General features: G+C 41.5%; 1 protein-coding gene across 8 annotated transcripts in view; it reads left to right on the top strand.

Annotated features, from left to right (window-relative positions):
- Nucleotides 1–13243, top strand: part of LOC117445202 (3',5'-cyclic-AMP phosphodiesterase 4C-like) — a 168307-nt gene that overhangs the window by 147035 nt on the left and 8029 nt on the right. For all 8 annotated transcript variants that reach the window (XM_034080679.2, XM_034080678.2, XM_034080682.2 and 5 more), the window contains 6 exons: nt 4996–5069; nt 5148–5197; nt 5689–5801; nt 9511–9604; nt 12530–12702; nt 12949–13047. In XM_034080679.2, coding sequence (XP_033936570.1) covers nt 4996–5069; nt 5148–5197; nt 5689–5801; nt 9511–9604; nt 12530–12702; nt 12949–13047 — 603 coding nt within the window. The remainder of the gene's footprint in view (nt 1–4995; nt 5070–5147; nt 5198–5688; nt 5802–9510; nt 9605–12529; nt 12703–12948; nt 13048–13243) is intronic.

Here is a 13243-nt window from a genome sequence, read left to right as displayed (position 1 = left end):
TGTGGTTGTTAGAGTGTTAGGTTTCCTATCAGCTCGTCTGTTGGGAAGATATCAAATATTAGTTTCATGGAAGTCACACCGTCACATATAAGAGCATTAAGACATACAGTACATAGGCTAAAACAAAACATCTAAAGATATAACCTTGCACTTTGTCTCGTGAACATTTTCACTATTTTGACATTTTTATAGATGAAAATGTAACTAAAGAAATAAATGGTAGATTAATCCATATTGAAAATAGGTGTCAGCTGCTACACTAATTATAATAGTTATATTTCTTAATTAATTAAGATAAGATATTACTGTATTGATCCCAATAAAGATGGCATTCTGCTCAGCACCATCTTGGAGGAAACTTGACAGCTCTTTTGCAACTTTCTCAGATGCAACCTGACCACTTGCAATATTGATCAGTTCATCAGGGATACTATCAAGGTCAAAGGAGTTCTGCTTCTGCTCCACAGCTTCCATTATCTTTTGTATGTCTCCCTCATCTCTGTCCATTCTAGAGGCTCCATGTTCTTTGTGTGCTTTTGGGCCCTTTGCATCAGTGTCACAAAGGTCTTTCATGGCATCCACGTATGCTGTGGTCACATGCCTTGTCATCAACCATCTTGTGAGAGCTGCCTTTCGCAATGTGAAGCCAACAACTCCACCCTGACTCTTGCTGTACATCTCGTAGGAGTTGCTCTTGTGCTCCAGTTATTGCACATTTGCCTTTCTTTTCAAGCCATGATTGCATGGCTTTCCAGAAGAGCCTGAACAGAGCCTCAGAGGCTAGCTTTATGCTCCTTATTCCTCTTGCCAGCTCCTTCCCCTGAAGCAACTGTCGGGCTGTGCCCTCTGCATACACGTCTGACTCAGTGAGTATGTCAAACAGTCCACCATCACCATAGAGCTTTCCAATGCTTGCAAGGTAAGCCATTGTGATATGCATACCTCCTAGTCTCATTGTGATCTTCCCTTTTAAGAGCTCTGGTTTGTTGCGCAATATCTGTTGCGCTTTGCTATAAATTGCAAGGTCTGCAGTCACAAGCACATGGTATTGTCCCAGTTCTTCAGCTAGCTGTACAAGCTGTATCATAGCTGTAAAGATGGTGGACAAATCTGAGGGCGATTCTCTTATGAAGGGCATGTATAGTACACTGGCTACTGGACAAGGTGTGTCTGATGTGAAGGCATTGCATGCAGACCACGCAGGAATATGCTGTTGATTCTCACTCTGGTTTCGGGCCAGCTTCCATACCAGGTCTCTGCCTTCTGCTGCTTTGGAGACTGCTGTGTTTATGTGTAGTATCTCAGGTTTGGGAAGTTCGGGCGGTTCTGGTCGCTTTGGAGGTTTGATATATCTGTAACCAGAAATAATAAGATAAGCTTGTTATCATATGCATTAAATATCAACTCAGAACACTAAACCTCACCAAGTATTCATATTGAACACCCCCACCAATTAATTTGTACTGTGACTATACACATGAAAACGGAATGAATACAAATTCAAATAATCCAAACATACCTGTGAAGTTTCTCTCCATTCAAGTCAGCTGTGTTCAAGGTTGAGAGAGACCTCTCTGGGACTCGTGCTAGACATTCATATGCAGTGGAGACATGGCCTCTTCGCTACACCACAGATGCCATAGCATGAGTTGTTTGCTTCCCGTCCAGAGTATCAAAGTTATCGATGACTGCATCAACAATTCCATGTTCAGTGACTCCAGTGAGGCCAGTTGGGATGTAGACACCACTCTCTGTCCTTGATATCTGGTCTGCTGCCACAGATGTGAGGAACTGTCGAACCTCTGTATAGGAAACACAATGCCCCATTACACTGAGCTCATTGATGAGTGACTTACTGCCAAATTGATGATGAATCAAAATGGCAAGTCCCAGTGTGATTGGCGTATGGATGTGACGGCACTGTGCAATGAGATCATGGCACTGCTATATTTAGTTTAGAGATATAGTGTTTAAGGCAGCTTCTATGATATTTGGCATCATATGCAAAGAGATCCGGATATGAGAGCAGCCGAAGATGTACAACTTCATCAAGCCTTTCTGATGCTGCATGAAGGACCTTGTCTCGGGTACTCTTACCTGTACCAGTCATAATGGCTGTCAGAGGTTCTGGTCTTGATCTGGCCCCCCCACAAATGAAACAATCTCTTCGTATGTCAAACGATAATGTATCAACCCTACTCAGTCTTCTTGAAGAGACTGATGCAGGTATGCTCTCACTTTCAACATTTGCAACTTGTTGCTCACTGATATTGGTCTTACTGGAGTAGTTTGCTCTACATGATCGATGATATGATACCTTTATTTTAAACGAAAGTATATCATCTGTATATGGAGAAAGAGTTTTATGAACATCATCATCTCTCTGTTGAGCAACATTTAGTATACGTTGGAGGCCTTCTGCTGTGGGATTTTTGACATATGGATCTTGTTTCTTCCCTTTTTCAAAATGTTTACCACAGATGATACAACGATTTGGATCCACTGTTTGTACATCACTCTCCATTCTGGTCAAAAAAAAAAAAAAAAAGATACACTTCAGAATTTATACAGTATCTATGTTGTACTTAAACTGTTTTTGTTAGGCTCTATTTACAGTATTGTTACCAGTGATACTAATTAAGCCAGGAGAAACAGAGTCTATTGTGAAGATAGGCTACTGGACAGGCTCTGTTACATTAATGAAACATTAAGCTAGGTCACTTTCCAGTTAGCTAATTAGCCATTTTATTTGACAAGGTCCCATCTCTTCACAGTCCAAAAATATTTGCAATGATTTACCTGTCAGTTTGTGAAGAAACCCACGTAGGCAATGAGATGCAGATAAAGCAGGTGGAGTCAAATACTGTAGTATAACTTCTTGATTCTCTACAGAGCTGAATGACTTGCTGTTATGAGGAGCATAAGCTTGAGTTGCTGGGCTGTCGATAAACAATGTGAGCAGAGACACATATTGCCCTCTTGAAGGTCATCCTACGTGAAGAAGACACCTCCAACACCACGTTTTCCCCCACCGACCTCAAAGACAGCGTCAACTCCACTCTGTATTTTATCGACGGCATGACGTGGCCGGAGGTTTTGCGCGCGTACTGCGAGAGCGACCGGGAGTACCATCACGTTCTGCCCTATCAGGAAGTAGATGAGTATCCTTATGGTCCTCTTGAGAGTAAAATCAAGGTGTTGCAGTACTTAGTGGATCAGTTTTTGACCACCAACATCGCCCGCGACGAGCTGATGTCCAACTACTACTTCGTTAGTAGTTCTTGCATTTTAGGCCTGCATTTTCTCTGCACTAATGTTGAAGTTGCAATATTTTACTTAAAAAAATAGCAATTCTCAAGTTGTCATACCTTTTAGGGACTTCTACTCAAGATAATTTGTTAATATTTTCCACCCCTGATAAGTGAAGTCAAAATAAAACTAATTGGTGATACTATAGATTGAATTAGGACTATTTCATATTTTCCCCATTTGTGACACCTTATACGTTTAGTGACATAACTCCATGAGTATGTAAGCCTGTACCTTTACACACTTATTATTGCTGGATTCAGTAGAACCACACCTTTCCAACAAGCCCTCATATGTATTGCTATGGCAATCCATGTCAGAGTCACTACAAAGTAAAGAGAACATTCTACATAGATTTACATTTCCGCCTATTGTAGGTATGTGTTCAAATGACTGTATCTCCAATTTACAGTAAGATATTGACATTCAGTATGTATAATTTGTATAATGCAGAAGGATGTCCTGAACTCAGGTATGCCAAGTTTTAAACCTATCAGACCTTCCATTGTGAATCTACATGAGTTTATATGCCTCAACCCCCAGACGGCCAGGCTTTATTTTTAGTTTGGGGTGTATAACTTTATATATCAATTTCACCACTTTTGCAGTAAAATATTTGTATACAACAATCAATTTCATGTATGGGAGGCCTTAGAGATGAGGAAAAAGTAAGTTGTGTTTTGTCCTAACTCCGGCAGCGGTATCTCGAAAACTAAAGCCCTTTTTGGCTGTTTGTCACAGGCCTACAAGGCAACGAAACTTAAAATAAGAAGCAGCATTTTATAGCACGCTATGCATGGGGCCACCTTGAGGGGGTTTCCCGACATGTTGTTTCAGTAAATTAAAGGGTGTTTCATGTTGTCGTTGCTGTGGACCTTCTTAATACCTTGGAAAATGCCGTTTTAATACTTTTTAATAGCCTTAATTTTTGCTAAATTGATTTATCAACTTTTAATACTTTTTAAGACCCCGCGGACAACCTGAACCTGGAGCAAAGCAACAAACCATTGCCTAGCTAAAATTGGAAAACACTGGTAATTAATTATTCTATAATTTGTAAAACTACAATTTCAAAAATACAGATTCTAGTGGTCAGATATAGATATACAGATACTAAAGATAGGCAGGTACTTGCTTTCAAGCAGAACACGGGGGAAACAAATTTAGCGGGAGTGTTTACGTGTTAGGCGTAATGACGTACAACGGCCTCGACAATTTCTGTAGTCCTATTCAGCCACTCGGTAACAACCATCGTTTTTCAGACACATAAACTCTTCAAAAATCACCAGTGGGGTCACTGCTGATGTATTTAATGTCGTAGAACAAAACGTGATTCATCTCTTAAATGTGTGTCAACCACAGACCTTATTTCGAGCTATTTTCCAAAACCCTATGGAGAAAATGCATTGCTTTTTGACGAAGGAACCGGAAGTGCTAAAAATGCTAACTTACTTCCGGGTTTTACGACACGTCACTGCGGTTCTCTATTCAAACAATCTACATTGATGATAGATATGTAAGAGTCATATATGTCTTTTTTGGATGAACGTTCCCTTTTAAGGCCATCACACTGTACTGTTTGTTCTGTACTCCTGATATTAAGGGGCACATACCTCTGGTATTTCCAAACAGGACTTTTAATACATTTCCAATACTCATTCCTCTCTTTTTTAAAACTCTTTTTAGGTTCTTGCCAGTCTCCGAACAGTGAGAACTAACTTTGCTGTTCTGACACATCTGCAAGATCGTGTCACAAACAAGTAAGAACAAGAAAGACAGACTGAAGGAGTAACTACTCAAAATGGTATTGTTCTGCTAACCCCTTGTACTTGTTTCAGGCGTTCAACAAGCAGCCAGCAGCCGTCCATGTGCAAGCCATGTCTGACAGGTCAGTGTTATCATCCCTGTTTAGTGGGCCACTGAGATTTATCACATAATTAGGCTTAGGCACAATTAGCATAATTCATTTCGTTTTTTTTATAATTTTATAATTTTTATAATTTTTTTATAATTCTCCTGTATATCAACTCCCATTTGATATATTATATTCTGTTACAGAATACTTTCATGTTATTATCTTTTATGAAAATACTGTAATTTCATCGTAAATGTGAAAGACATGCTGCAGAGTTTGAACCTAATGGGTTTAAATTGTTGATTTACATGTATTGAATATCAGTCCCTCAGCCGACCTGTAACGTGTGTGTGTGTGTGTGTGTGTGTGTGTGTGTGTGTGTGTGTGTGTGTGTGTGTGTGTGTGTGTGTGTGTGTGTGTGTGTGTGTGTGTGTGTGTGTGTGTGTGTGTGTGTGTGTGTGTGTGTGTGTGTGTGTGTGTGTGTGTGTGTGTGTGTGTGTGTGTGTGTGTGTGTGACCTTTCAGAGGAGCCCTGCCAGAAGCTGGCGGTGGAGACGATGGAGGAGCTGGACTGGTGTCTGGACCAGCTGGAGACGCTGCAGACGAGACACTCTGTCGGCGAGATGGCCTCTACTAAGGTGAGAGGACATTTGTTAGTTTTAATTCAAACTGTTTTTTAATCCAACACAATTAGGTTGTATGCATCATACAATATTTTCTTAAAAAATATGAAAACTTTATCATATGGAGCAAATCAAATATGCAAAAGCCCACATTCAAAAAGAGGTGGAGCACTGAGGTCCTACTCTCTTAAAGGTCCCATGTCATGGCCATTTCTACTGATCATAATTCCATTGTTGATATATTCTACTAGAATAGATTAACATTGTTCAATGTTCCAAACTCACATTGGTTTCTCAAACAGCATCTCTGTATAGTATGTGTATTCACCAGGTATTCACTTTCTGTCCTAAATGGCTTGTTGGAGCTCCTGCCCCCCCCCCTCCCTATGAGCCCACTGTGCTCTGATGAGTCCACCACCATTACAGCGGAACATCAATGATTATGTGTACAATGGTGTTAGCAACCAGAAAATGACACCAGTAATGAAAAACAGAGGAAAATGCTGCGTGGGGTCTGGGTGCCGTGTTGGCGGGACGTTGCTCGGCTCGCTGCTCGGCTCGCTGCTCGGCTCGCTGCTCGGCTCGCTGCTCGGCTCGCTGCTCGGCTCGCTGCTCAGCTCGCTGCTCCGCTCGCTGCTCCGCTCGCTGCTCCGCCCTTTGAGGCTCGAGGAGTGGACAGTGTGAGCTGGATTACTGGTGTAGTTTCCTGGTTGCTGCGTGGGGTCTGCGAGTGAGCGAGACACCGCAAAACTCAGCCTGAGCACACACACACTCTCACAGCCAGGCTGTGAGTGTAGGTGTGTGCGGAGATCTGCGGAGCCGCGGTTGAGAAAAGATAAGTGTGTGTGTGTGTGTGTGTGTGTGTGTGTGTGTGTGTGTGTGTGTGTGTGTGTGTGTGTGTGTGTGTGTGTGTGTGTGTGTGTGTGTGTGTGTGTGTGTGTGTGTGTGTGTGTGTGTGTGTGTGTGTGTGTGTGTGTGTGTGTGAGGAGCAATGGACCAATCCGCTGAGCCGTTACGCCACTATACTCAGGAAGAAAAAAATGGGAAAAGAAAAATGTCCAACGAGGCGTTCTGGGGCAGCATAGACAGGTATTTTCTGTGTTAGAGTTTTACTCGCTACAGGGTGTACTTTGAGGGTTTGTGACTTTGCAGACCGTTTACATGCATAAAAAGCTACATAACACACAAGGGGACAGGATAACTAGAAAAGCATGTCATGGGACCTTTAAACTATTCACATCATCATCAGCCAACTACATCCATACACTTTATATACATAAACAAATTAATAATATATGGCTGATAAATGCCAAGTAAGCTGGAAACCATTGAGATAAATCTTGTCAATCACACGTCGATGACATACATAAACTAAAGTATAAAACAATTCATAAAAAATGTAGAGGGTCAAAATTCTTGTCTAAGAAATCTACAGAAGATGTTAATGACATAAAACACAATAAGCGATAAAAAAAACATGATAAAAGAGATGGAGAGGCTGAATTTAAAGTGGACCTATCATGCTATATTTTAATAATATATTGTAGGGCCATACCTATATAAAACATGTCTGTGAAGTTTTTTTTTCAAAATACCAAACAGATCATGCATTTTAGCCATGCCTCATTTCACTCTATTTTCTCTTTTTTAGCCCTGTTTTTGCAAGGGCTGATTCTGTGACGTAGCTTTAATGCAAATTAGCTGCAGCTGACCACACACCCCTGCAGGAGAGGGGAGCATGCTCTGATCAGCTGCTGGGCTCTCAGAAGAGGGGGAGGAAAAGAGAGGCTCCGTCCTCCGTGTATTATTCTTATATGATTATATAGAGTCATTATTCATTTGTTTTAAAGCTCAATAAATAACAAAGAAGACCTTTGACAGGCACTTTTCCAATTTTGTCCGGAAGATTTAAACTTTAACGGACATGTTGACCGGCGGAGAGGTGGGTGTTTGTCATCTGCTGGTGGCAAACCGGAGAGAATTACAGCAGCAGGAGTAAACTCTTGCCTCGGGGAGGGAGAAAAAGAGCCAGAGTTTTCACAGCGGAGAATAAACAGAAGGGCAACCATGACAACCATGCGTGGGAAGTCTTCTTCGCTGCTTTTGTGGCAGACTACAGCGCCCCTGACACACCGGGGACACATATTCATGTATAAAAGACGTACAAAAGTGCATTTTGTCCCCTTTAAGATACAATATACCTTACCTCAAGTAAATAGAAAAACGTCCACGGCAAACACAACAATCTTTAATATTTCAACAGGATATTTTGCTGGTAATATATTTTGTCTCTTCTATTTTTAGTGTTTGCTTTTTTCATGACAACAATTACTTGTTTTTATTTTAGCTTTCAAATAAGAATCACAAGCAGGTCACATGCTTCCAGATCTGGGTCTGTTGCTCCTGTCCATGTGTGCAGAACAGAATTGACAAAGTGCAAGTAGCTTCTTCCTGTTTATTGTTGTAAGACAATTTAGGTAGCATATGAGGGGAGAACACGGGATGTGATTACACATGCAGCCTCAGTGTGAACATGGCCAGAACACTCTCCCTCTATGCAAGAGTAAATCCTCATCTCCCAGCTTCCCTCTGCTACACTCAGTCCTCCTCCATCTCCCAGGAGGTCAATCAGATCCCTCTCCTCCACCCAGCCCCTGATGCCGGACCCATCTGATTGGGCAGCGTGCGGGCCAGAGGAGGGGGGGATCCTCACAGCCTCTCGCTCTCCCTCTCTATGTTTCTCATTGACAGTGTGTGACAGTAGTTGGATGAGCAACTGCAGTCCACACCCTTTCTCCCCCAATGGTAGACCACATCCCCAACCTCCCCCACCTCACCCCGCCCCACCCATCCCCTCCGACCCCCCCCCTTTACCTTCAGGACAGCACATGGGACTGTGGGAACTTTTTTTTCCAGATGGACTTCTTTTTCATTTTTAAGCCATCCTTGCTGAGCGTGGAGCAGTCTGAGTGAGCAGCCCGTCACTTTTTTTTGCTTCTCGTTTTGGATTTTTAGCAGCCTCTAACATCATCATGCGTGGGTTAACATGCCGGCATCGGCTCCCTGTGGTTGTCTGTGCTGGAGACTCAGACAGGTGAGCAATGTGGAGCGCTGCTGCCTTGTTTACATTGGGATCTATTGATCAGCAGTGCAGGCTTTGCAGGGGGTGGGGGGCTCAATGCTGAGTGAAGGAGCCCGTTGGATCTGACTCAGGACTGGATCTACAAACTGTGTGTGTGTGTGTGTGTGTGTGTGTGTGTGTGTGTGTGTGTGTGTGTGTGTGTGTGTGTGTGTGTGTGTGTGTGTGTGTGTGTGTGTGTGTGTGTGTGTGTGTGTGTGTGTGTGTGTGTGTGTGTGTGTGTGTGTGTGTGCAATGCATGGTTTGCAGAAAACCTAAGGAACAGCAAAGCAGGTCTTTTCTTTTAAAGTGAGCTATGATATCTGATTTGTGAAAAGTTCATGCGACATAATGACCCGCTTCATAGAAAGGAACAACAAACAACACAGGTATATTAGTACATATACATAATATATAGTGTGTTGAAATTAAATATGTCTAAAGTTACAGAAAATGTAAAAAAAAGTTATGTGAAAATATTCAGTTTACTGCCATGTTGGTGTAAACATCCAACTCATGCAGCTTATCTGTGCTTTCTAACATGTTGTATCTACAGTCCTACCCGGACTAACCACTTTTCTTGTTGTTTTTTTCTTTTAAAAACAGTTTAAGAGGATGCTGAACCGCGAGCTGACGCAGCTGTCAGAGACGAGCCGCTCAGGGAACCAGGTGTCAGAGTTCATCTCCAACACCTTCCTTGGTGAGTTTGCATGCTAGACGTTAATGAATGAAAGCACACTTTGTGGCAGCAGGAAAAAGCCGAAGGGTTTCGCTGTTGAATCATGTTGCCTTATACTGAAAATGAGGTGCATGACAACTTATTCTAAAATATATTAAATGCATTTGTCCTATCCCCAACATGTCAGTGTCTTTGGTGCGTTCCAGCTTATCTAACAATAAGAAATACATTTGCATAATTGCATAAACTCGCTTTGTTGAATGTTCCGTCAGCATTACACAAAACTGCATCTAAACATAATGTAAGCATGGCATGCTTTATAAGAGGTACTGTGAGAAAAGAAGATTGGGTGAGAGAGATTCCTTGTTTATATGGAGAAAAAATAAGAACAATTAAAACATTGGGAAACAGAAAACAGAAAAAAGGGCTTTAAAAATTCAAACAGAAGGAGATAATGATTTTTCCTTAAAACGATGAGATGGAGGAAACAAAAAAAGTTAATAAAAGAGATAGGTAAATATTAAAGAAATGAGGAGATATTAAATATATAAAAAACAAGGTTTATTAAAATATGGAAGAGGTTGCTTTCGAGGGGAAAAATAATGAGTAGAGAAGGAAAGAGGAATTGTATAACTTCTGATAAATAACAATGTAATTCATAATGTGACAAAGATTAAAAAAAAAGAGCTGAAAATATGAACAGTGTATTGTTTTTAACTAGAGGAAGGAGGAGAGGGATTGAAAGGTGAGGATTTTTCCTTCCCAAAAAGAGAAGGAGGCGCGACGATAGACAGCATTCCCGGACACATTGTGTGGCGTTGTCGTAGCAACAGGGTGCAATATTATTAGACGGCGTGTTGCATCAATAGGAGGCTCAGTCTTCAGCAGCCGCGTCGGCAGGATGGAGGTCCAGCTGGAGGAGGACGGAGCTGCCAGTCGGCTGCCGTTCTGACATGAGTGCCTCAGCATCAAGCCCTGCCGCGTTTGGAAATGAACACCATGGCTTTGGGTGTGAGGAAGAGGAGGCACTGTGAGAGAGGTGAGGGAGGCCAGACAGCGCCTCGTGTGACGCTGCCACTCAGGTCGCTCTGCATCCTTACGGTGGCGTGTGCTTATAACTGCGTTCATATCTGGATACCGTTCAAACAATCATTCCTGCCGTGCTAATAAAAAGATGCGAGATACTCAGGATGACGTGTGGACGTGAGGTAAAGGCTGTTTGGGATGTCAAAATGGGATCATTATTACCTCGGTTTGTACAAATACGGATGAGTCATTTTCACTATCGTGTCTGCTGGGACAGCACCTCTGTGTCAACAAGTCATATGGCGATTATGTTGATTCTGACCGTGGAAACCTTGTTTTCATGATTTTCGTGTTTTTGCTGAAAGGATTACAAGGTTCACTGTTGTTTTGAGAAAAAAAAATCTCCAGACATGATGAAGCCTTTTTAAACCCATGTTTGGAAAAACACGAGAAGCGCTTCGTGCTACTGAGAAGCTGACAGCTTTTACTCATCATAGCTTTCCACTACAGGTGTTCTGCACCTTCTGCCATGTAGTCCGTTCATATTTATTAATCTACACCTTGCTGTGCTTGGACAAAACAGCTTTATACTGCAGGTGTGCTTCATTATACCTCCTGTATAATTCCTGTTTGTTGGTAATGTTTCATCCATGGTCTATATACAGTTTAAACTGCGTACGTGAGCATTGCTTACATTTAATTGTAATTTTCATTATTTCTTTTTACATTGCAATTTACATTTTACGGACATTTTACACTGAGTCAAAACAAATTGGTTACATAATATCACATACTTTATGTGACCTACTGTATGTACAGTAATGCACATTAGCTGTGGATCTAACTACATGAAATTGTATTGTGCTAGGTGTTGTTGTTGTACAGTGTTAGCAGTTTTAGTGACAGCAGTAGCAACAGCAGCGGCATAGTTATAACTGTATTAGTTTGAAGAGGTACAAGTTGCTTAAAACTACTCTAAACTGTTTGGATAGTTATTGTAATTCAGGCTGATGTTAGCAGCAGCAGCAGCAGCAGTATTATTAAATGATCAGTCGTAGCAGGTGCATTTCTATAATAAATATTAGCTGGTGCAGTCACTCGTTATACAAGTCTCAATGTGAGCTCTAGCAGTTCTAGTACCAGCAGTAGAAACTAGCATGATTAAAGAAATGCTCATTGAATAATTGTTGTTTTTATTATCAGTAGTTTTGATCATATTACAAATATCGGTTATCGGTGCGTTGATGTTGGTAGCGGAATAATAGTATAAACAAAGGTTGCAGCAATAGTTAGCAGATGCACTAATAATACCGTTAGTAATTGTACTGGTGATAGAAGAATCAAGGTGTGTTTACACAAAGAAGTCTGAGAGAACTCAAAACTGGCAAACAATAATCCTTATCAGCCAATGGGAATGGATACAAGCATGAATTAGTAAACCAAAAACATGAATCAAGTAATTATTACTTTCAGAACTTACCATGTAGTTGTATGGCTTGGCTCACTTTTCATCAAGCCCTTTCCTCTGTTGTTCAGTCTCTGTACAGTACTGACGATGAGTCGTAGAGCTGCAGGTGCCTACAGACGACGACAATAACATTGTCCTCTTATTGATTGACAGCCTATGAGCATATAAGCAAGAGTACGATCATATTTCCTCAATATGTGTGCATGAATACTTGCTCTTCTCACACACAACGTTATATTTTGTTCAATTTAAGAAGAGGTCATATATTAAAAAACACCAACAGAGATTTAAGATCTCTTAACTTGCTGCAATTATTTCACAGAGACGGTGTGAACACACGCTTGAATCAGACTCTATCCTACTGACATTGTGACAGTGGAGCTAAAGTAGAGCAAATCAAGTAAAGTCTGATATTTAAATGACTTAAAGACGTCTGTTTGTGCATGTTGCAGAGAAACAACATGACGTGGAGATCCATTCTCCACCCTCTAAGGAGAAGGAGAAGAAGAAGAGGCCAATGTCACAGATCATTGGTGTGAAAAAGGCCACACAGAGCCCCAGCGTAGCCCCCACCTGCATCCCTCGCTTTGGAGTCAGCATACCACACGAGAGCCTGCTGGCAAAGGTGGGCCCACACACAGACACACACACACACACACACACACACACACACACACACACACACACACACACACACACACACACACACACACACACACACACACACACACACACTGAGAAACACACACAGACACACACTGAGAAACCTACACACAGACACACACTGAGAAACCCACACACAGACACACACTGAGAAACACACACACAGAAACGCCCTGTGTCTCATAGATGTCCTGTTTTCCTTCTCCAGGAGGTCGAGGACATTAATATTTGGGGTCTGGATGTTTTCAAGATAGCAGAATTCTCCGGAAACCGCCCTCTGACGGTGATCATGTACTCCATCTTCCAGGTAGGATCTCTCACAGCCCAAACTCTGATGAGAATGTAATACATTATAAAAGTTCAAGGTTATACATTTGCTCCTAATCCCATGATTTACAGAATGTGGTGCCCCTACTGTTTGTTGTCTATAAAATTAACTTTATGCATAATTTAGTATATAGCTTCTGGTAAACTGTCACCTTTTTGTATTATTAACAAAAAAA

The sequence above is a fragment of the Pseudochaenichthys georgianus genome, chromosome 4 (assembly GCF_902827115.2).
Source record: "Pseudochaenichthys georgianus chromosome 4, fPseGeo1.2, whole genome shotgun sequence".
In the NCBI taxonomy this organism is placed as follows: domain Eukaryota; kingdom Metazoa; phylum Chordata; class Actinopteri; order Perciformes; family Channichthyidae; genus Pseudochaenichthys; species Pseudochaenichthys georgianus.
This window is presented reverse-complemented; position numbering and strand designations above follow the sequence as displayed.